Here is a 22,747-nt window from a genome sequence, read left to right as displayed (position 1 = left end):
CAAGGACCAGGTCCAGGCACCACCAATAGACAAAAGGATTTATTTGGAAATTTCCAAACCTGCCAGAAGTGGCACTCACCAAGCCCTAGGCCCACCCTCCTCACCAAGCTCCAAAGGGCAACACCAGTCCTCCCAGCCTCCCCATTCACCTTACCCTGGCCTCCACATGCACATACCCCATACCTCAGGCCATGCTAGAGAACTGGAGTGTCCCCTCCCCGGCCCAAGCCGCTGGAGAGGCAGCCCTCTGGCATCCCAGGAGATGATGGCGGCCAGAGCCGCTTGCATAGATTGAGGAAAGAAAACAAGGAGGCACCTAACAGGGCTCCCTGAAAACCCCCAACTTACCCCTGTACAAAAAAAGTGGCTCCCACATAGAAAACTTGCTCCCAAAATAGTGCAAATACCCAAAGGAAAGGAAAAAACCAGCAGCAAGGCTGGGCTTGTAGGAATGGCAAAGAACTTTGGTTTAGAAAGGCTAGGAAGAGTCTGGGCTGCACCTCCTCTTCCTAGCCCAGCTCCCCAGAGCCAGCTCTGACCCTCGCCCCAGGGGGAGTCTGTAAACATGCAAACCCAGCAGCCTTTGGTTCTGAAATGTCTGTTACAATGTCAAAGCACAGCCTCCAGCAGTCCTACTTGGGCCTGCCTGCAGGGGGGCAGAGGAGGCATCTGCTGAACCCAATTAAAGCCAATGCAAAAAGTATAAGGCTTTGGGGACCAAGCAACAAGGAATCCTATCACTACATTTATAAAACTAAAGCTGGAGAGTAGAGGGTGACAGCAGACACTCCTCACCCCAGCCTACGTGTCTGCGGCCCCAGCAAGGACCCAGAGGGTGGTCTCCCTCCAGGCTCCAGGGCTGGGAAGAAAGATCCCTGAGCAGTTAGGTCAGGCGAATTCCCAGCACCTGTTCCAGTTCCTGCCTTCGCTGCTGCACCTGGAGAAGGGAGAAACCAAGTGGCTCAGGCCTTTGCTACTCACGGCCAAAGGAGGGAAAACAGGGCAGAGCCTCACCTTGGCAAAGATGTGCCTGCCTACTGCTTCCTGGGCCCAGGGCTGGTGGTAGAAAGCAGCTCGTCTCTCCTCCTCAGGATTTCCAATCACATCAGTGATGATCTGCAAAGAGCCAGGAGGAAAGCCATAGCATAATCCCCACCCCTTTGCTAATCCACCCTGGGAATTGCTGTGGGTAAAAATCACCCAGAGCTTTACATAGGAGTCCCCTTGGGAAAGAGGACTACACCTTGAGGTCTCGGCGCTGGGAACGGAGCCATTCCTGGATGAAGTCCTGGGGGTCGGTGCTAAAACTGAGCATGAAATCTCTCTGGGTCTTCAGCTGGTTGATGGACTCAATGGTCTCATGGATCTGGAGAGGGTACCTGTGTCAGACTGTGCCCTCAAAGCTTAAATGCAAGCAACTGAGCCAGAGTTCCCATCCCATCCCCCAGGTGCTACATGTATGGACATGCTGGACAGAGCCAGCCCACCCCAATCCTGGGCCCCAGAGGAAGCTGTGGAGCCAGAGGGCCCACCTTGACATCAAGGGAGGCGATCTCCTGCTGATTGGTGGTAGAGGCCAGAAAATTGCTCATTTGGGCCTTCAGTGGGTCATCCACCTCCACATCGATGTCGTAACAGGCTGTCTTCTTCTGGTCGTTAGGGTCGACACTGCAGGCAGCACATGGGGAGGGAAGGCACATAGCTGACTTCATCCTGCCCACCTGGGCCAAATCTGGGGCCTATTCTCTGCACACACTCAGGGAACAAGAAACCTGATGCTTTCTTTGGCTTTAGTTCAGGCCAAGGGTGAATCTGCTCTTAGAAGAGCCTTCCTGTCCCCCTCCTTGCATTTACCTAATGACATGGTTGATGACAATGGGGTCTGGATGCTGCAGCAACCCTGCCAGCTTCATGGGAATCTCAGAGAAACGGAGTCGGCCACAACTGAAGATCTGGAGGAAATACGAAAGGCTCAGCGTTGGCTTGTGGGCACAGTGGAGTGGACCATTCCAGGACCAGTGAGGGCAGCAGTCTGTAGGCTGTGGCCAAGGAGTAGCCCAGCAGGCAAGGCAAGGCAAGGGCTGAGGAAACGGGGGCTGGCATCTAGCTAACCTGGCGGAAGTAACGGTTGCAGTTGATGTACTCCCGCTCGTGCCCATCCTGCAGCTGGTTGTGCTTGATGTAAAGCCACAGGGCCTGCATGATGGCGGCCCTCGTCTGCGTGTGTACTCCCAGCAGCCTTGCCAATCGGGGGTCCAATTTGTACTGGGGAGGCTGGAGTTGGATGGAGGGGAGTCAGAACGGGTTCTTATAGTAAAACAGTGGGAAAATAGGGCAGGGACAGGAACCAGCTAGGAACCAGCTCCCCTCCTGAGGGGTCCCTGTGGGCCCAGAAATGACCCCAGGGCCTCTGTCACCTGATGATCCAGCATGAGCAGGAGGGTGCACTTGACGTTGAGGTCTCCAGGCCGTTTTACTTGGAAGCCATCTGTCTCCTGGGTGGTAGGCATCCGGTGCCACTGGCAGGGAGGGAAGCATGGCTTATCACCAAGGGGGTGGGCGTGAACACAGGGCCTCCCAAGGGCCCTGAGGCCATTTCCCTGCCAAACCTGCACATCAGCCTGCTTCTGCCCCGGGCCCACTCTCACCTCCACCAGGTGATTGTCAGGCCCGTACAGCTCCTTGTCCAGCTCAATGACGAGGCTCTTAAAGAATGAAGAAAACTTCCTCTTCTGTTTGCTAGGCTGGGGATGGAAAGGGGTGTGAGATGGTGCTGCTGAGCTCTCAAATCTCAAGCTATGCTAAATCCCAAGAAAGAGAAGCCCCATTTCAGCCCTGGAGCTCCGGGTACTGAAGATTCCTGGGCCCTGAAGGATGGAAGCAGCACTCTGGGCAGACTGGAGGCAGGGAAATGGTGCCCTCTTGCAGCCCACGAGGGACTTCCTCGAGACACTCGACTGCCATCTGCAGGAACATTGTAATAACCACACAAATCAACCTCCAACGGGCTTGGAGCAGCGCCCCCCTCCCTATGGCAGGACTTCTCTGGGAGCGCCCAAGTGTCTGGCCCAGTCTTTTTTTTTCTGAGACACAATCTCACTCTGTCACCCAGGCTGAAGTGCAGTGGTGTGATCATAACTCACTGAAGCTCGACCTCCTGGGCTCAAGCCATCCTCCTGCATCAGCCTTATGAGTAGCTGGGACTACAGGCACATGCCACCACACCCAGCTAATTTTTAAATTTTTTGTAGAGATGGGGTCTGGCTCTGCTGCTCAGGCTAGTATCAAACTCCTTGGTCCCAGTCTTAAACCCACACAGGCCTTCTTCCCTCCAAAACCTCCCTCCCCAACTCACATCATCCAGCAGTTTTCCTTCCACTCGGAGTTCCCAGGAAGCCACCTTGTCCCCTGCTGGGGTTCCCCCAGGGGTCCCTGCAGTTCCTGCACTATCGCCTTCCGCCTTGCTGGGACTGAACGTATTGGAAATGTAGATCCGAAGCTTTCGCTTTTGCTAAAGAGAGAAAGGCAATCACAACTGGAGGTGGACCAAGATGTTGGGACACAGTGCTACCGCATCTTCTCATATGAACCATTCAACAATCAGTACTAAGCACCATGAGCCAGCCAGGCACCTTGTCAGGTACTGGGAATCAGAAGTAGTAAGTCCCAGTCCCAGCCTTTTTTTTGTTTAGACATGGTCTCACTCTGTCATCCAGGCTGGAGTGCAGTGGCGCGATCTCAGCTCACTTGCAACCTCTGACTCCCAGGTTCAAGCGATTCTCTTGCCTCAGTCTCCCGAGTAGCTGGGACTACAGGTGCACACCACTATGCCCAGCTAATTTTTTGTGTTTTTAGTAAAGATGGTATTTCAACATGTTGGCCATGCTGGTCTCAAACTCCTGACCTCAGGTGATCTGCCCACTTCGGCCTCCTAAAGTGCTGAGATTACAGGCGTGAGCCACCGCACCCGGCCGGAACTCACCATTTTATGGGGAAAGAGATGCATCACCAACAATGCCAGCACAGTGGGACTGGTGCTATGGCATGACAGAGTAACACACAGCCAGAGGTCTCTGGCTCACATCTTACATGAAACCCAGACACCCATCACGGCTCCAAAATATCCTAGTTCCCTGGAAAGGCTTCACCACTCGGGACTGTTCTACATTATTATTAAGAAAAGCTTCTCGGCCGGGTGCAGTGGCTCACGCCTGTAATCTCAGCACTTTGGGAGGCCGAGGCAGTCAGGAGTTCGAGACCAGCCTGGGTAACATGGTGATACTAAAAATACAAAAATTAGCCGGGCGTGGTGACAGGCATCTGTAATCCTAGTTACTCGGGAGGCTGAGGCAAGAAGAATTGCTTGAACCTGGGATGCGAAGGTTGCACTGAGCCGAGATCGCAACACTGCACTCCAGCTTAGGTGAAAGAGCGAGACTCCATCTCGGTGGAAAAAAAAAAAAAAGAAAAGAAAATATTCTCTATGGATGGGGAAGGGGAAGGAGAAAGGAACTACCTTTATCCCCTAGTCTAGTGGTTTTCAAACTTTTGACCACCACCCATAAGATTTACATTTTCAATTATGACCCAAGGTCTGCATATCTATCTATTTATCAGAAACAAAAATGTCATGAAAGAATCCATTTACTACTATGGTAAGTACTACTGTGAAGTATTTTAAGATTTTCTACTGTCACATATTCATTTAAAACATACTGGCCCCAACACATTCAACTGAGTTCGTACTCTACTAGTGGGCTGCATCCTGCATGTGAAAAACCCGGCTCTAGCCCAACTTGCTTGGCCCCTGGAAAACAAGGGGGTGGAGGGCAAGGAAACCTGGGAAGGCTAGAGGTGGTCAGGGCCACACATACCGTCAGAGGTTTTTTGATGGCCTCCTGGATCTCCATCCGCTTGCGAGCAATGGTCTGGTCCAGCTTCCGCTCAAAAGCCAAGAGATCCATGTACGCCTGAGACTCTGGAACAAGCTCCCGGATCTGAAGGAAGGTAGCAGAAGCTCATCAGCTTGCTTCAGCCAAAGCCTGGCTCTTTCCTCCCTTCCTCCTGCAGCCCAGCGTTGAGAGAGATGGACGCCCACCCCAAGGTGGCCACTGGGCAGGCCTCCCAGGTGTCCTCTTAGCACTTACTCGCTGAGGTAGAACCTTATCTGCCATCTTCCTCCTCTTTAACCTGGGGAGGACAGAAACCCACTTAAGAGGTCAATGGTCCAAAAAAGGACACTCACTCCCATAACGCCCCTCCAGTCTCCAGGACCCTCTCCCCCAGGAGAGCCTGGAGTCATCCTCAGTCACCAAAGCTCTTAAGACAGAAGGAAACCCTCTGCTACCACCAGAGCTGAGTTAGGCAGAGTGAGAGAAGCAGGATGCTCTTACCCCCGGCGCTGGGCAGGCATGGGAGGCTGCGCCTGGGGCACAAGCAGGCGTTTTCGGAACGGATCCATCATGGTGGGTGGCATGCCAGGTCGAAGCGGAGCTGCTGCACCAAATGGGGAGCCAGCAGGGGGTCCCACCTGCAAGCCAGCCATGGGCATCCGGTTCCCTGGTGACATGCCAGGTCGCTGGGGGAAGTGAGCCAACGGGGGTGCACAGGTCAGGGGCAAGGCCCTCCGGGACCCATAGCCCATGCCCTCCATCCCTCTCGTCAGCCAGGTAGGGCCTGAGCAGCACACCAGAGCCCTGCTGGAGCCCCAGGAACAAAGGGGAGCGGGTGCCTGAGCACAGAGTGTAAACCACACCTGCCCCGCCCCCTGCAACCGCCCTGGCAGCCATGCCAGCGAATGAGGCCTGCCAGAGCCTGGGCTGGGAGGAGGGTCCTGCCTGCAGAGGGAAGGGCCTTGGGGAGCTTTTCAGGGCCCATTGCTACCTTCCAGCCCCAGCATGCTGTGCCCTATTCCCTGGACAAGCTGGTCCCTATTCTCTCAGACAGTCCTGCCAAGCCCTGCCCTCCTTCTCTTTCTCCCATCATGAAGGAGAAGCATGGCTGAGAGGCACGGGGGCAGTGTCACTGCCAGGCAGAGGGGTGTACTATAGTATGAGCAAGCCAATGGCGCAGAGCCCCAATCCCCATCCTCTGTGGCCGAGGGAGAAAGGGGTCTGGTAGGCAGCAGCACCCCAGGTTAGCAGGGCTGCAACAGGATGGCTTGGAACGTGTACCAGCTGGTGGGGGTGGCCTCGGGCAGGGTACAGGGACCCCGTACCCTGTAGTCTGGTATCACATAGCCCCCACCCACAGCCCAGAACTGGACCCTCCTCTCACCTCCCTACTGCCCAACTACTACCCCTATGACAGAAGACCCCAGAAGGGAAGCTATGGCTCCTGGGTGGCCTGTGGGAAAGAGAGCAGCTGGCACCTGGACTCTGCCAGTGGTCCAGGCACCACCTGGCAGCCAGGACTGGCTCTGGCTCTGTGTAGCCCTGGCAATCCCAAGCTGGAGAAGGGGGCTAAGATTATCCCGGGAGGCAAGGATAGAGGCCCAGGCTGAGCAGCAGGAAAGTGGGAGACAGAAATAGCTTCTTTAGATGCCTGCAGAAGGACTTCCCACCTGAGGCCTTGCTCCCTGACATTTCTGTGGAGCCCATCTGGGAGTCACCTCCACCCCCACCCCCCTCCCCATGGCTGCGCCTGCAAGGCCTGTTTGGCAGCTCTGCCTTGCACACACTGTCCCTGGCAGCTTCACAGGGCTGGCCCCAGGGCCCAGATTATGCAACGAGCACAACCAGCCAACCAAGCCCGGCAGGGTGGAGACTTGTACCAAATCAAAGGACCCTCCCCCACCCCAGCATCATGGAGATGAGATTCTTCCCCAACCTCTTCATCCCGCACTAAACCCATGTTCCAACCCAGAGGGTCAGATTCTTGACCAGATGCGGAGATGGAAAGAAACATGACCCACAGACGTGAGGATGGGGAGAGGAGGAGCAGGGTGGGAGGGAAGTGTTTGGGAGAATAAAAAGCTCAAAGTGGGGGGCTCTGGGGCTTTGGGAGTCCTGCCAAAGTCTCTCTGCATCAGGAAGAGATTAATCAGAGCTGTTGAAAGGCAAAAGACAGCCTCTTTCTCTGCCTTAAAGATTGTTCTTTCTCTGGCCTGAGATTATAGAAAAAAACTGAGTGTGGCTACAGCTGTAAGCCCAGGCCCAGACATCCCAGACTAGTTTTTCCTAGTGCCTGAGACAAAGACAGGGAAGAACTGAAGCAGTGGGTCCTGCAGAGGTGAGCAAGGGCCCTGTGGTCCCCAGGAAGCTCCCTGCTGCAGTGTTCACAAAACCTGCAGCACTACCCATCCCTCCTGGGCAGGTGCTCCGGTAACAGGAAGTCCCAAGACAAGGCCTCATAGGCAGGGTCTGGAATAGGCTCCACCCAGACATCTGCTCCAGGTTTCCTGGGCCCAGAGCCCCTGGCTCACTCAGGGCCCCAGGGGAAGGCTGCTTATAGTTCAAGTCCCAACTGAGCCTTGCCAAGCTCCATAGGGCTTATAGGCGCTAGCAACTCCTCCCACTTCAAAAAACAAAACAAAACAAAACAAACAAAAAAAACAACTCAGGAGTTAAAGAAAAAAAAAAAAAAAAAAACAGTCCAGCACTCTGAGCCTCCCTAACTCCCTGCCTGCAGCAGGACCAGGTAGGCCTGGATCAATCCCCTGAACCCCAGATGAGGAATCCAGGGCTCCGGTGAGCATGCTTTGCCCTGCCCCAAATGTGGCCCTGATGCTCCTGGAACCTGGGCCTGAGGGCCTCAGCTGGGGAACATACCACCCACTCTCCCATGAGTAAAAAGGATTTTGAGGCCGGGTGCAGTGGCTCATGCCTATAATCCCAGCACTTTGGGAGGCCGAGGCGGGTGGATCACAAGGTCAGGAGTTCGAGACCATCCTGGCCAAGATGGTGAAACCTCGTCTCTACTAAAAATACAAAAAAATTAGCCAGGCGTACTGGCGGGCGCCTGTAATCCCAGCTACTCAGGAGGCTGAGGCAGAAGATTGCTTGAACCTGGGAGGCAGAGGTTGCAGTGAGCTGAGATCATGTCACTGCACTCCAGCCTGGGCGACAGAGTGAGACTCCGTATCAGGAAAAAAAAAAAATTTTTTTTTGAACTTTTTGAACTCTCTGGAGTGAACCCAGCAATCTGAGGTTTTTGTTATTTTGTTGCCCAGGCTGGAGTGCAGTGGCAGGATCATAGCTCAATGCAGCCTTGAACTCCTGGACTCAAGCAATCCTCCTGCCACAGCATCCTGAGTAGCTGGGACCATAAGCGCACACCACCACGCTTGGCTAAATTTTTTTTTTTTTTTTTAAGAGATGATGGTCTCACTATGTTGCTTAGGCTGGTCTTGAACTCCTGGTCTCAAGTAATCCTTCTGTCTGGGCCTCCCAAAGTGCTAGGATTACAGGTGTGAGCCCACCACATCCTGCCCTGGAGGTTTTTTCTTTTCTTTTTCTTTTTTTAGGTTCCTCTGTTAACTGTGATCCACAGCTAGAACCACCCTCTGGAGGAAGGGAGGTCATCACTTCCCTTCTTTCAACTATTTGCTCAGCTTGGGCCTCAAATTCTCGCTTTTCAAGTGCATCTCATGAGCCCTAACAGACAGGAACCCCTTTGTTTCCCAGATCTCAAGTCCCCTCTCCTGGAAGTCATACAACTGGACTTGGAAAGAAGGCAAGTAGGATCCTCTTCAAACTCAGCCAAAGTTAGCTGGCTGGGTTCTCCTTCCCATCTACCTCTCCTGCCAGGAGGAGGAAAGCTAGTGGGATGGGAAACCCAGACTCAGGGCCATCTCCTACTTCCGCACAGCTAGCAGCCCAGGTCTAACCAGCCAGCCAGCTTGGCCTTGCCACAGGCCCAAGGCCACCCCCCACCAAAACATGTGGAATCCATCCTCTCAGGGGCTGTCCCAAGGGCACATTTCCTATGGCTTGCATGCCAAGGAAACTGGAGCGGCTTGTCTGTTCCAGGTCCTTCCAAGGCCAAAGGCCCACAGATGGTACCCAGGCCAGGTCTCAGTGGGCAGGCCCAAGGGCTACAATGAATGATGCAGGGAGCCCTCAGCAACACCCTGGGCCCATGAATCCCCAAGGGGGACAGCAAGGTGGGAGAGATGAGCCCCAGCTGGAATCCCTGGGACCAGGTCTGTCTCTGCCCATACCCAGACTCTGTTTTCTCTTGAGAAAGGAGGAAGAATGAGGAGTAAGAAGGAAAAAAAAATCCAGTCACTGTCCCTAGTTAAGCCATCTCCTTAGAAGTGAGGGCCCAGTGGGGCAGGTAGGCTGTGTATACTCCACGAGGATCCCTAAGGACCTCTGCCTGGAGACATGAGTCGAAAACAGAGGAAGCCCACAGCAAACCCGGGTAGATGAGCAAGAAGCCAGTGTCAAATGCTTGGGCACATGGCTTCGGACGTGGTGGAGTTAGAACCTGAAGGCCAAATAAAAATGCAGAGAGGGTGACAAGGCAGATGGGCACAGTTTCCAAGCCCTCTGGGGCAACCTGAACAGCAGACTAGAGCACTGGCAGGGTCAGGCTGAGGTCCTCACACACTGAGCAGAAGTCGCTGCTTTGCAAGGGCTTTTGAAGCTGCAATCTGAGCAGCTCTCAAAACCCCCAAGGGGTCCGGACAGCACTCTTTGAAGCAACTCTCGCAGACTCCTCCGGCCCCAGACCAGCAGGGCTCCACTCTGCACGTCCAGACTAATCAACTCCCGGACACGATGACAGGAGGCAGAAAGCCCAGAAGAGAGCCGGCCTGTGACTGGGCTGGGCCCTCCCCTCAGGCCTGGCCACCACCGTCTCTGGTCTAAGCTGGAGTCCTCCCAGCGAAGGCGCCTGGCCCTGCCTCAGGAGTAAAGTCCGCCCGTGCACAAGCTGGAATCCCCTGGCCCTAGCCTCAGCGTCCCGTGCCCGTGGGAAGCCAGGCTCCTTCCTCCTCATTAGCAGCCGGGAGCCATCTCAGACACGCTAGAGCTCCGCCAGTTCCCAACCAGAAAAAACAGGGCAGACTTGGACTGGGACCAAGGCCGATGCAGGGTAACCCCGGTTTCTCAGCGAGGGCCCTTTCCCAAACTTTCTCATCACTTTCCAGCCCTCCTACCCTAGACTTCTCAACCCACCCGCCACAATTCACTGGCTCCCCAAACTCCTCCATCTCCCAGTCACTCGGAATCCCTGTGCCGCGGAAGCCCCCAGGCCTCCCAGCTGCTTCCAGCCCTCCGCTGCAGAACCTGCTTCCCCTTTCCACTTCACCGCGACCCGCCGCAGCCCGAGGGTCCCGGCCCGCCCTCCACCGTCTCCCGGAGTTCCTCATGCATTCCCCAGGGCCCTCACTCGAGGCCCCTTCAGCCGCCGGCCCGGGCGCCCTCGCAGCGCCGCTCGCCCCCGTCCGCTCGCGTCCTCCTTGCTCACCTGGTACTGCGCCGCGGGGCCCGCGGGTCCCATGGGGCGGAAGGCGGCGGCCCCGGGGCCCCCCACGCCTCCTGCCGGACCCGGTCCCCGGAGCGCCGGTCCGGGCAGCATGCCGGGTCCCGCGGGGGGAGGCGGCGCTCCCAGGGCCGCGGCCACGGCGCCGCCGCCAGGGCTTAGCGGGGGCAGCGGGAACCCGCCCGCGCCTCGGCCCGACATCGCTCCGTCCCGTCCCGCGGTGCCGCGATCCGGACTCCGGGCTCCGCGTCGAGTCCACTCCGTGCTCTGTGCTCCGCGATCCGGGACTTGGCGATCTTAATTCCGGGTTCCGGGATTTGTCGATCCGGGCTCCGGGATTTCCTAATCCAAGTTCGCGAGTTCCTCACAGACCCGGTTCGGGACAGATTCCGCTCCTGCCCGGGAGATTCCGGATCCAGGATCTGCTGCGGGCCCGCCTTCCGTCCCCGGCCTCCGGAGGTTTGGCCGACCGAGTCGAGTTACCCAGAGGCGGCTACGAACTCCCTGCCCCGCCCAACCCAGCCCAGCACTAGGCCCCGCCTCTACCTGGTGCCCAATGCTCGAGTGCCTCCTCGAATCCTGCCCCTCGCGAGACCCGCCCCCAGCGGGCACCGCCCCTAACTGCCGACCTCAGAGCCCCACCCCCCCACCTTTGGCCCAGCCCTTCGTCGGAGGGGCGGGAGCGGAAGCTGCGCGCGGAAGCGCCGAGTGAGGCGCGGGGTCAGAGGTCTAAGGTCACTTAGGGGCTTCACAGTGAATGAGCCGTTGCTACTACTCTCTCCCGGTATAGCACCCTCACCGAATTCCGCGGCCACACTCCCCGAAAATAGTTTTGTCAAGTCTCCTTTCTGCATCTTCGGCGTTAAAGACTCAACTCAGAGTCGGTAGCTGTGGCTCACGCCTGTAATCCCAGCGCTGTGGGAGGCCGAGGCGGGCGGATCACGAGGTCAGGAGATCGAGACCATCCTGGCTAACACGGTGAAACCCCGTCTCTACTAAAACGACAAAAAATTAGCCGGGCGTGGTGGTGGGCGCCTGTAGTCCCAGCTACTCGGGAGGCTGAGGCAGGAGAATGGCGTGAACCCGGGAGGCGGAGGTTGCAATGAGCCGAGATCGCGCCACTGCACTCCAGCCTGGGCGACAAAGCAAGACTCCGTCTCAAAAAAAAAAAGAGTTCATGATAAGGCAGCTAATATCCATTTCAATCCTTTTAAGCTTCTAGAACAACAGTAATTCTCAAAGTGATAGGGGCAGTGGAGAATCAGAGTCCTCTGGGAAGCTACTCCAAAATACCTCCGCCAGCCACCCCTCCAATCCAATGGCTCTCAGTATTGTATTTGAAAAATAAGCTTCCTAGGTAATTCTGATGCGACCCACTGGGTCGCATCAGAAAACACAAGATTTTTTCTACCCTAGAAAAGGGGCAAGCTAATAAATGCATTTAAAAGCAGATCAGCTGGGTGGAGTGGCTCACACCTGTAATCCCAGCACTTTGGGAGGCCAAGGTGAGTGCATCACTTGAAGTCAGGAGTTCGAGACCAGTCTGGCCAAGATGGTGAAACCGTGTGTCTACTAAAAATACAAAAATTAGCTGGGCGTGGTGGCGCACACCTGTAATCCCAGCTACTCAGGAGGCTGAGGCACGAGAATCGCTTGAACCCAAGAGGCAGAGGTTGCAGTGAGCAGAGATCGCGCCACTGCACTCCAGCCTGGGTGACAGAGTGAGTCACTGTCTCAATGATAATAAAGCAGATCAAACGGTTAAATATAACTCAGTTCCTGTCAATCCCTTGTTTAAAACCCTCCCCAGCTCCCCATTGCTCTTAGATTGAAAGTCACACTCCCTCCTGTGACATTTAAGGCTCTGCAGGACCTGGTCCCTGCTTACCTCCTTGGGTTCATTTTAAATCACTGCCTTTGGCTCTCCAAGCATCGGCCCAGATGGTCTCCTTGCAGTTTTTCAAACTACCCATCCCCTTCCCATCTCAGAGCCTCTCTGTTCTCTCACACCCTACTTCCCACCAAGTGATTATCACAGTACATCATTACTTAAGTGTGTGCTGATTTACTGTCTGATGTGGCTCACCCACTAAAATATAAACTCTACAAAGGCAGGATCTTTTTCTCTCTCAATTTATCTTTTTATTTTAAAATTTGTATTTTTTTAAGACAGTGATTTGCTAGGTTGCCCAGGCTGGCCTCAAACCCCTGGGCTCAAGTGATAGTTCCTGAATAGCTGAGTAGGTATACACCACACCTGGCTATTTTTTTTAAATTGAAGTGAGATTTACATAATAAAATTAACTGTTTGAAATTGCACAATTCAGTGGTATATATTACATTCACAATGTTGTGCAACACCTCCTCTACCTAGTTCCAAAATACTTTAATGACCCCAAAAGAAAACTCCATCCTCATTAGAAGTTGCTCCTTATTTCTTCCTCTTCCCAACTTCTGGCACCCACCAATCTGGGTTCTGTCTCTAGATTTATCTATTCTGGATACTTCATATAAATGGAATCATAATAGGTGGGTGTTGGGCATGGCTTCCTTCACTTAGCATAATGTTTTTGAGGTTCATCCATTTTGTAGCATGTATCAGTACTTCCTTTCTTCTTATGGCTGAATAATATTCCATTGTATGTATATAACACAATGTGTTCATCTGTTTATCTTTGTATTTATTTATTTATGACAGCATCTCGCTGTGTTGCCCAGGCTGATTTCAAACTCCTTAGCTCAAGTGATCCTCCTGCCTTGGCCTCCCAGAGTGCTAGGATTATACGCATGAACTACCATGCCTGGCCCTATCCATTTATCTGTTGATGAGCAGTAGGGCTACTTCTACTTCTTGGCTATTCCAAGTAGTGCTGCTACGAATATATATTTGTATTTGAGTACCTGTTTTCAGTTATTTGGGGTATATACTGTGTCTCCCTTGATACCTGTTGTAACTTAACAAATATGTATGAACAGACAATCTTTGAGTGTAGTGGGAGGGAATGATAAACAATAATATAATATCAGTTAATATCAGATATATCAGATAATATACACAATGACTTAACTGTGTTATGATAAAATATCCTTAAGGTGTTAGGGAGCAAATAGAGATATCTGAGGCATGGTAGAGATAACAGGAAGATTTCCTACACAGTAGGCAGAGAATAGGTAACATTTACTGAGCATTTTCTACGTGAATTAGCTCATTTAATCATCACAACACATAGGAGGTAGATACCACATATGAGGTACACACTATTTTTACCTCTTTTTTTTTTTAAAGAGTTGGGGTCTCACTCTGTTGCCCAGGCTAGAGTGCAGTGGCATGATCATAGCTCGACTAATGGGGCCTCAAACTCCTGGGCTCAAGCAATCCTCCAACCTCAACCTCCCAAGTACCTGGGACTACAGACACCAGCCTCTATGCCTGGCTCTATCTCTGTTTTAGAAATCAAAGCATGGAGATCCAGTCACTTGCCCACCCTCACTGTGATGGTGCTAGGATTCAAACCTGTTTCTGATCTGGCTCTAGAATCCAGTCTAGGGACTAACTATTACTTACCACCGATTTTTGGTAGCTGTGTGTCTGGTCTGTTATTACTTGCAAAGAAACTGTTAAACTGAAAAGTGAGGCTGGGCAGGTGACTCATCCAGCACTTTGGGAGCTGAGGTGGGAGGATTGCTTGAGGGGTTCAAGACCAGACCAGGCAATATGGTGAGACCCTGTCTCTACAAGAAAATGAAAAAATTTGCAGAGTGTGATGGTGGGTGCCTGTGGTCCCAGCTACTTGGGAGGCTGAGGCAGGAGGATCACTTAAGCCCAGGAGTTTGAGGCTGCAGTGAGCTCTGATCATGCCACTGCACTCCAGCTAGGGCTACAGAGTGAGATGTTGTGTCTGGAAAACACAAAAACAAAAAACTGAAATGCAAGTGTCATAGACACTCAGAGAAAAAGAAGTTGATTGATAGGCCCTGATTAATCGAAGTTTCCTGGAACACTCTGAAGTGGAAGCAATATTCCCCTGCCTTTGTTCCCTCAGCTTGGAATGTCTGTTTCTCTTCCTCCCTTGATACTTATTCTGCTCAGTGCCCACTTTTCATGGACTTCATTCAACAACTTTTATTGAGCCCTTGTATGGTCCCAGGCTTACAGTTTAGAGGAGGGACTTTCCTATAACCTTGAGGCCCTGTTAACATCTACAGATACTCAAAGAGACTAAATGGAACTAAAAAGTATTTAACAAACTATTTAATAATAAAGTATTTAATACAACCAGAGCCAATGGGACAATTCCCAGCACAGACTCTGGGAATTTTGGCTCCTTGCCCAGCTGCATGAAAGTAGCACCCACCAAGTAGCTTGGAGAAAGGCCCTTGGAGCAAGGTGGCCCAATGCTTGCCCTAGAGCAGGCCAGCAAAGGAACATTCCTCAGTATGGATGTCCTTCAGGGGGTTGGAATTTCATGAGAAGCAATGTGGATAGTCTGGTCATGGTGGGAAATGTTTACCAAGATGGCAGCACTGGTGGAGCTGTATCAGAGCCTGTCCCAGCTGGAGCACCCCGGCAGCTAAGTGTCCATCTCCCACATGGATGCAGAGTAGGGAGAGGAAGGGACAGTCAGGGCAGCAGAAGGACTGGATGCCAAGATAATGTAGCAGGTGCTGTACGCAGCATTTGAGAAGCATTTATTGAGCAACTTCTATGTGCCGGTCCCTGACATATGCTGGTAAAGAAGATAAATGCATAAACAGGTCACTTCCCCACATGACGACTGCTAAGATAAAAGTATTCACAAGGTACCATGGGGAAACAAGGAGGCCTTTAATGAGGGAAAGGGATTAACGAAGACTTCTTGGAGAAGGTAACAGGTGAGTTAAGCAAAGAAGACACAGTAAGAGTCAAAGGCATGAAGCTGTATAGGATGAGGAGAATCAGAGTAAGAGTTGCCAGATCACTGAATGTAAGAGAGAGCTCCTCTTCTGTGAGCACATTGTGGTCACAGTTCTCAACACACATACTGTCACAACACAGTCTAGCGGTAAAATGCCTGAAGAGTACAGACTTGCAGTGAGCAGAGATCGCGCCACTGCACTCCAGCAGTGCAGATATCAGCATATAAGAAGTGGGCTTTGGGCCGGGCGCAGTGGCTCATGGCTGTAATCCCAAGACGGATCACCTGAGGTCAGGAGTTTGAGACCAGCCTGACCAACGTGGTGAAACCACGTCTCTACTAAAATTACAAAAATTAGTTGGACGTGGTGGCGCATGCCTGTAGTCCCAGCTACTCGGGAGGCTGCCCTGGGAGCCCTGCTGCCTAGCTCAAAACATCATGAGAAACCACAATGGTTTCATTTGCTTCTAGTGCTGCTGTGACAAGGAACTGGCAAGGAAAACCCCGGAAATTCGGAAAGGCTCAGTTGGAAGACAAATTTGACAGATGGTGTTTACCACTTTGCTTTGGTTCTTCCATCAGAGTGAATGCCAGATGTTTTCTTCTGGTTTACAAGGTTGTGTGTTACATCTGAATGGCTCCTTTGCCCAGAGATCATGAAATGTTGCGATACGCAGCTAAATGGGAGCACATGGGCCATGGGCAAGTGAGTCCTGTGACAAGTCAGCATAGTGTGATTTGCTGCTGTGTGAATCCAAGGTTTGGTGTTACATTTCTAGTGTTTTCTTTAAGTTGTGTAATACCATCAGTGTCCTACAATAGAGGATTGGCTGGATAATCCACATGAGACAATGTTATGCAGCCATTAAAAAGGATGCTATAAAAGGCAAAATTATAGACATGGTAGGAAGATTAGTGGTTGCCAGGGATTAGGGAATGGGGGTGATTAGGTGAAGTACAGGGCATTTTTAGGGCAGTGAACCTATTCTGTATGATACAGTAACAGTGAATACATGACATTATGCATTTGTGAAAACCAGTAGAACTGTGTAACACCAACAGTGAGCTTTAATGTACACAGACTTTAGCTAACAACAATACATCAATACTGGTTCATTAATTGTAACCAATGTACCACACTAATGGAAAGTGTTAATAATAGGGAAACCAGGGAGAGGGGAATATAGAACTCTTTGTACTATCTGCTCAAATTTTTCCTGTAAATCTAAAACTGTTCTAAAAAATAAAGTGTAAAAAAAAAAAAGAAGAAGAAGTAGTGAGCTTCAGAGCTACAACCAGCCCAGGTGACACACCTGGAATCTCTGGAGCCAAGGGTGGGGGCATGATTCTACCATTTGTTCTCTTGTTCTCTTCCTATGCCAGGAAGAAGGTTATAATGCACTCAGAGACCTGGGTGGCATTGTGGTCTCACAGGTCTCTTCCTGATCACTTCTCAGACTCTCATGGAGGTGACCTCCTGGCTTTTGAATTTGGACCCAGAGCTACTAGTTGAATGAGAAGAACAGTCTCGGCATGGTGGCTCACACCTGTAATCCCAGCACTCAGGGAGGCTGCGGCAGGAGGATCACTTGAGACCAGGAATTTGAGACCAGCCTGGGCAACATAAGGAGACCCTGTCTCTATAAAAAATTTTTGGCTGGGTGCGGTGGCTCACGCCTGTAATCCCAGCACTTTGGGAGGCCAAGGTGGGCGGATCACAAGGTCAGGAGATTGAGACCATCCTGGCTAACACAGTGAAACCCTGTCTCTACTAAAAATACAAAAAATTAGCCGGGCGTGGTGGCACATGCCTGTAGTCCCAGTTACTCGGGAGGCTGAGGCAGGAGAATCGCTTGAACCCAGGAGGCAGAGGTTGCAGTGAGCTGAGATCGTGCCACTGGACTCCAGCCTGGGCGACAGAGCGAGACTCTGTCTCAAAAAAAAAAAATTTTTTTTTAAACAAAAAACCAGACCACTACCATAGAAGAACAGTAAGGGAAGGGCCTCCATTAGGATCTCTAACTTATTCTCACTCCTCTTCTGTCCCCTAAATGTCCTTCTCTTGGAGTTTCTATATTTAGATCTTTTCTCTATACTTGACCTACCTAGACATATTCATCTACTCCCAATCATTCAATTACTGTCTATTTTCTGATGACCCTAAATCTCCAACTCCAATTCCACCTCTCTACTAAGCTTCAGATCTGTATTTCCAACTCCCTGCTGGATGTTCCATTAGTCACTTAAACCCATCTGTTCAAAATCAATGTCTCACTGTCCTCTCAGTCTGCCTCTCCTCCCCGTACCTATCTTGGGTAAGGGTATGAGGACATGGCAAAGGGCCAGCCCTGACTTGCTGAGACATTCAAACTGGTCTTGCAGGGAAGTGAAAGCCAAGGAAGATGGAGTGACAGAACCAGATGCCCAGGGCACCAACAGACAAAAGCAAAGAGAGTAGTAAAGCCTTAAGGATTTTATTTTTTTATTATTTTTTGAGACAGAGTCTCGCTCTGTTGCCCAGGCTGGAGTGCAGTGGCAGGATCATGGCTCACTACAACCTCGACCTCTTGGGCTCAAGTGATCCTCCCACCTCAGCCTCCTGACTGGCTGGGACTACAGGTGCATGCCACCGTGTCCAGATAATTTTTGTGGTTTTTGTAGAGATGGGGTTTCACTCCTTAAGGATTTTAATTCTGCTATCACTTGGAATCATGATTCACTCCCCTGGTACCCCTATTCTTTTTTGGTTTTTTTGAGACAGAGTCTCGCTCTGTTGCCCAGGCTGGAGTGCAGTGGAGCGATCTCAGCTCACTGCAACCTCTGCCTCCTGGGTTCAAATGATTCTTCTGCCTCAGCCTCCTGAGTAGCTGGGATTACAGGCGCGCAACACCATGCCTGGCTAATTTTTGCATTTTTAGTAGAGTCAGAGTTTCAGCACGCTGACCAGGCTGGTTTTGAACTCCTGACTTCTTGATCCACCCACCTGGGCCTCCCAAAGTGCTGGGATTATAGGCATGAGCCACCATGCCCAGCTGCTACCCCCCACTCTTAGTCATCAACTTTTACCTCCCAGATCTCTCTTGGATCCAGCCCACCCACCTGAGGTCAGGTCCTTAGCAGCTCTTCCCTAACCCACCTGAGTGGCTTCTCTGCTGACTGGCCATCCTACTGCATGCCCTCTGACAGTTTTATCCCAAGACAGCAAATCTGATCACATCTCTCCATTTACCCACATCTGTGTGCCCTCCAATACCTTCAGCAGTGGGTTTTCAACCATGGGCCAGCTGGGCACAGCGGCTCACATCTGTAATCCCAGCACTTTGGCAGGCTGAGGCAGGTGGATCACCTGAGGTCAGGAGTTCAAGACCAGCCTGGCCAACATGGCAAAACCCCATCTCTACTAAAAATACAATAATTAGCCCGGTGTGGTGGTGGGCACCTGTAATCCCAGCTACTCAGGAGGCTGAGGCAGAAGAATCGCTTCAACCTGGGAAGCAGGGGTTGAAGTGAGCTGAGATCACCCCACTGCACTCCAGCCTGGGCGACAGGGCTAGACTCCGTCTCAAAAAACAAACAAACAAAAAACAAAAACTGTGGGCCTTCGGGTTTCTCAGAAACACAGGCGCTGTCGTGGAGAGCTGAGAATGAGGTGGGAGTGCAGAGTGAGGAGTTTTTCCCCTGCCCATGCCCACCCCTGCCCCTCAACCAAGCAGCTCTACTTTTGTTGTTTTATATATGGAGTGACCATGCAGAATTTCCTTTGAAAAATGGGTTCCAGAACTCTAATATGTTGAAAAGCCGATGGCTTACAGGACAGTCTATGCTAAACCTCTTAGCATGGCCTAATTAGTATCTGTCCTCACCTTGCCTCACCTGCCTTCTTTCTCTCAACCACCCCAAATTGTTTTATTAATAAAATAACAATGCTTATTATCCCATTGATTTTCTTTTGATTCTAATTCTTATTCTTCTTTTGAGATGTATACATTCACAGAAGCAGCTCATATATTCCACCATGAAGCCACACTGCACTCACTCTGCCCTGAACATGCCAAGTCGTGCACACTGTGGTTCCTTCGCCCAGGATGTCACTGAGATGGACGTTCCTCAGCAAGGCCTCCCGAGTAGCAAAGCAAGGGCTTTGTCTTATTTGCTGCTGTGTCCCAACTACCTGGAACCATACCTGGTATAAAATTGAACACAAATACATATTTGTTAATGATTAATTGCTCTTTCCCAGTTACATGCCATGCAAGTGTCTCTGTTTATCTTTCAAGGCTAATTCAAATGTCATTGTCTCTGGAATTTTCCATGACAGGAATCCCCACCCTCCAACTGCCATCATCAATTTCTTGTTCTCCTTTGTGTTTTCCCTAACACTCAGTCTAGGTTTCTGCAAGAATATTCATCATTTTGTGCTGTGGCTTTTGTTTGGAACTCTGTCTCCATCCACATACCTCTCCAGTGTGAACTCAAAGAGGACAAGGACTGTGCAGAAACAATGCCTGCTCAGGAAGTAACTCTCTGATAAAAGTTAACTACACTCCCCACTCTAGAAACTCTGTTCCAAGTCGGTTCTAATTGGCAGCTAACCCATCAGGACAGAAGGTCAAAACCGGCTTAACCTCAACAGTTAACTTTGGCTACCAAATTCTTGAGCTTTATGCTCTCACTCTCTTGGACTTATTAATTTGTGACCTTCCACCTGGATTCTTTGTTTATTCCCTTAGCCCAGAATTTATCCTCACCTTGATAGATGGGGTGACCAAGATCGATTCATTTTGTGCTATCTCCGGATTTTGACCCTTCATCTACCTGTTCTAACTCTGCTTAAAGCTGCACTGCCCCTAACTTACCATTTAGCCTCTGAAATGAACAAGTGGCCCCTGAGTCAGATGCTGACAGCCCCAGGAATAAACAGCAGGTAAGGGAGAAAGTCTTGAAGGATCAGGAAGCAGCAGATTTGGGGTACCCATAAACCAAGTAATGCAGTCAAAAAGGGATGCAGGCTAGGTGCCATGGCTCACACCTGTAATCCCAGCACTTTGGGAGGCCGAGGCGGGTGGATCACTTGAGGTCAGTAGTTCAAGACCAGCCTAGCCAACATGGTGAAACCCTGTCTCTACTAAAAATACAAAAATTAGCTGGGTATGGTGGCAGGCACCTGTAGTCCCAGCTACTCAGGAGGCTGAGGTGGGAGAATTGCTTGAACCCAGGAGGTGAAGGTTGCAGTGAGGCAAGATCATGCCACTGCACTCCAGCCTGAGCGACAGAGCAAGACTGTCTCCAAAAAAAAAAAAAAAAAAAAAGAGAGAGAGAGAGAGATGCAGCTTCAGAAGCAGACAGCAAACAGCTCTCTAGCTAGAATTTCTCCCACTTTTGTCAGGTTCAACCAGCTTCTTTAACAGCCCCATAGCCATGACTGCCTGGGGCAGAGCAATTATCCATTTGAAGGAATGATTTCTCCACTTCTCCAGGAAAACAGCCTTCACATAAAGAAATGGGTCAGCTGGAGCAAGCCCGTTTGCTAAAATTTAGCTGTGACAAATGTATAAAATTACCAGAACTTTTTTTTTTGGAGACAAGAGTCTTGCTCTGTTGCCCAGGCTGGAGTGCAATGGTGCCATCTCAGCTCACCACAAACTCCGCCTCCCGGGTTCAAGCAATTCTCCTGCCTCAGCCTCCCAAGGAGCTGGGATTACAGGCACCCGCCACCACGCCCGGCTAATTTTTGTATTTTTAGTAGAGACCGGGTTTCGCCAAGTTGAGCAGGCTGGTCTTGAACTCCTGACCTCAGATGATCCACCCGCCTCAGCTTCCCAAAGTGCTGGGATGACAGGTGTGAGCCACCACGCCCGGCCTAAAATTACCAGAACTTTTAAAAAATGGCTTTTACCCAGTACAGCTATTTCTAATAAAAATAGATGAGGCTGGGCCAGGCGCGGGGATCACACGCAGAGGCGTGGGGATCATGCCTGTAATCTCAGTACTTTGGGAGGCTGAGGTGGGCGGATCCCTTGAGTCCAGGAGTTCAAGACCAGCCTGGCCAACATGGTGAAACACTGTCTCTACTAAAAATACAATAATTAGCCGGGCGTGGTGGCGGGTACCTGTAATCCCAGCTACTCGGGAGGCTGAGGCAGGAGAATTGCTTGAACCCGGGAGGTGGAGGTTGCAGTGAGCTGAGATGGGGGCACTGTACTCCAGCCTGGGTGACAGAGGGAGACTCCATCTCAAAAACAAAAAAAAGATGAGGAGGACATTACTACAAGTTATGTAATTTTCCAGTAGTCAGAAAGCTGGTAAGGTATTAAAGAGGGATTCACAGGCAGGTTTTTCTGGCTCCAAAGCTTCTGATTCTATCTGACTTTCTCCCTCAAATTATCAGTACGGAAGGAGGGAACAAGGCAGTGACAGTGTTACCCTAGACAGCCCAGCCTTAGCCCAAGAAGCCACTTGCTCAGAGTATAAAAAGAAAGATGCGGGTTGATGAAAGATTCTTGCAGGGCAAGAAATAGTTCTCAGAACACACACTGGACGCTAAAATTGCCAGTAATATTCATAATTCCCCTGCCTGCCACCCCCACGTCCCCAAGAATGAGGCCTCTCCAAGTCTGTTACCCGATCCATAAAATGTGGGTAACAGCGGCCCCCTGGAGTGTGCCTATATTCGATGGTCGAAGCACATAATTGTCCTCCTGAAAAAATAAAAAAAAAATAATAATTTTTAAAAACCCCAAATCCTCACATTTCACTGCACCAAGAAACTAAGCCCGTGGCTCGCAGTCAGGCCAAGGATTGAGGAAGAGCCAAAGGCCCAACAGGAAACCAGATGGGAACAGCTCAATGAGGTGTCAGTCAGGGTGAACGCTTTGGGAACTGCCCTCCAGAGGCTTCCCTCCAGGAAGACGTTTGGCATGGAAGCTGAGGAAGGGGGTCCCGGGAGGAGATGCAACGGAGGGCCATTTCCTCCCTCACTCCATTTTTGCAACTGGACCCACAGCTCCCAGCGTGGGTGAGAGAGGGCGCAGGCACATCGGGCGGCAAGCAAGAAAGGGACACTGGGGGCTCCAGCGTGTTATTTGCAAGTGAAGAAGTGGAGGGAAGGTATGGAAACGCGGAAGGATGAGCAAAAAAGAAAAGAAAAGAAAAGAAAAAAGAAAAGAAAAGAAAAGAAAAGAAAAAGAAAGGCTGAGCGCGGTGGCTCATGCCGGTAATCCCAGTACTTTGGAAGGGCGGATCACCTGAGGTCAGGAGGTTCGAGACCAGCCTGGCCAACATGGTAATACTCCATCTCTACTAAAAATACAAAATTAGCCGGGGGTGGTGGCGCATGCCTGTAGTCCCAGCTACTCGGGAGGCTGAGGCAGGAGAATCGCTTGAACCCAGGAGGCAGAGGTTGCAGTGGGCTGAGATCGTGCCAC

The 22,747-nt window shown here is 51.3% G+C and overlaps 1 protein-coding gene across 2 annotated transcripts; it reads right to left on the bottom strand.

Moving 5' to 3' along the window:
* Positions 1–23: 23 nt before the first annotated feature.
* SMARCD2 (SWI/SNF related BAF chromatin remodeling complex subunit D2) lies at positions 24–10,919 on the bottom strand. Of its 2 annotated transcripts, none has more exons than XM_055386862.2 (13): positions 10,414–10,919; positions 5,394–5,578; positions 5,148–5,190; positions 4,875–4,997; positions 3,356–3,511; positions 2,649–2,744; positions 2,418–2,519; positions 2,113–2,274; positions 1,855–1,952; positions 1,533–1,668; positions 1,244–1,366; positions 1,015–1,116; positions 24–937 (listed from the first exon to the last, which is right to left on the bottom strand). In XM_055386862.2, exons 1-13 carry the CDS (start codon positions 10,627–10,629, stop codon positions 884–886), a joined length of 1,596 nt encoding a protein of 531 aa, XP_055242837.1. In that variant the 5' UTR covers positions 10,630–10,919; the 3' UTR covers positions 24–883. The 2 variants fall into 2 exon arrangements, with proteins under 2 accessions (XP_055242837.1, XP_063562264.1); XM_063706194.1 differs by lacking the exon at positions 10,414–10,919 and adding an exon at positions 6,563–6,649.
* Positions 10,920–22,747: the final 11,828 nt, after the last annotated feature.

Source organism: Gorilla gorilla, chromosome 4, assembly GCF_029281585.2.
Source record: "Gorilla gorilla gorilla isolate KB3781 chromosome 4, NHGRI_mGorGor1-v2.1_pri, whole genome shotgun sequence".
In the NCBI taxonomy this organism is placed as follows: Eukaryota; Metazoa; Chordata; class Mammalia; order Primates; family Hominidae; genus Gorilla; species Gorilla gorilla.
The sequence above is the reverse complement of the archived record's forward strand: the minus strand, read 5'-3'. Positions and strand labels throughout refer to the sequence as shown.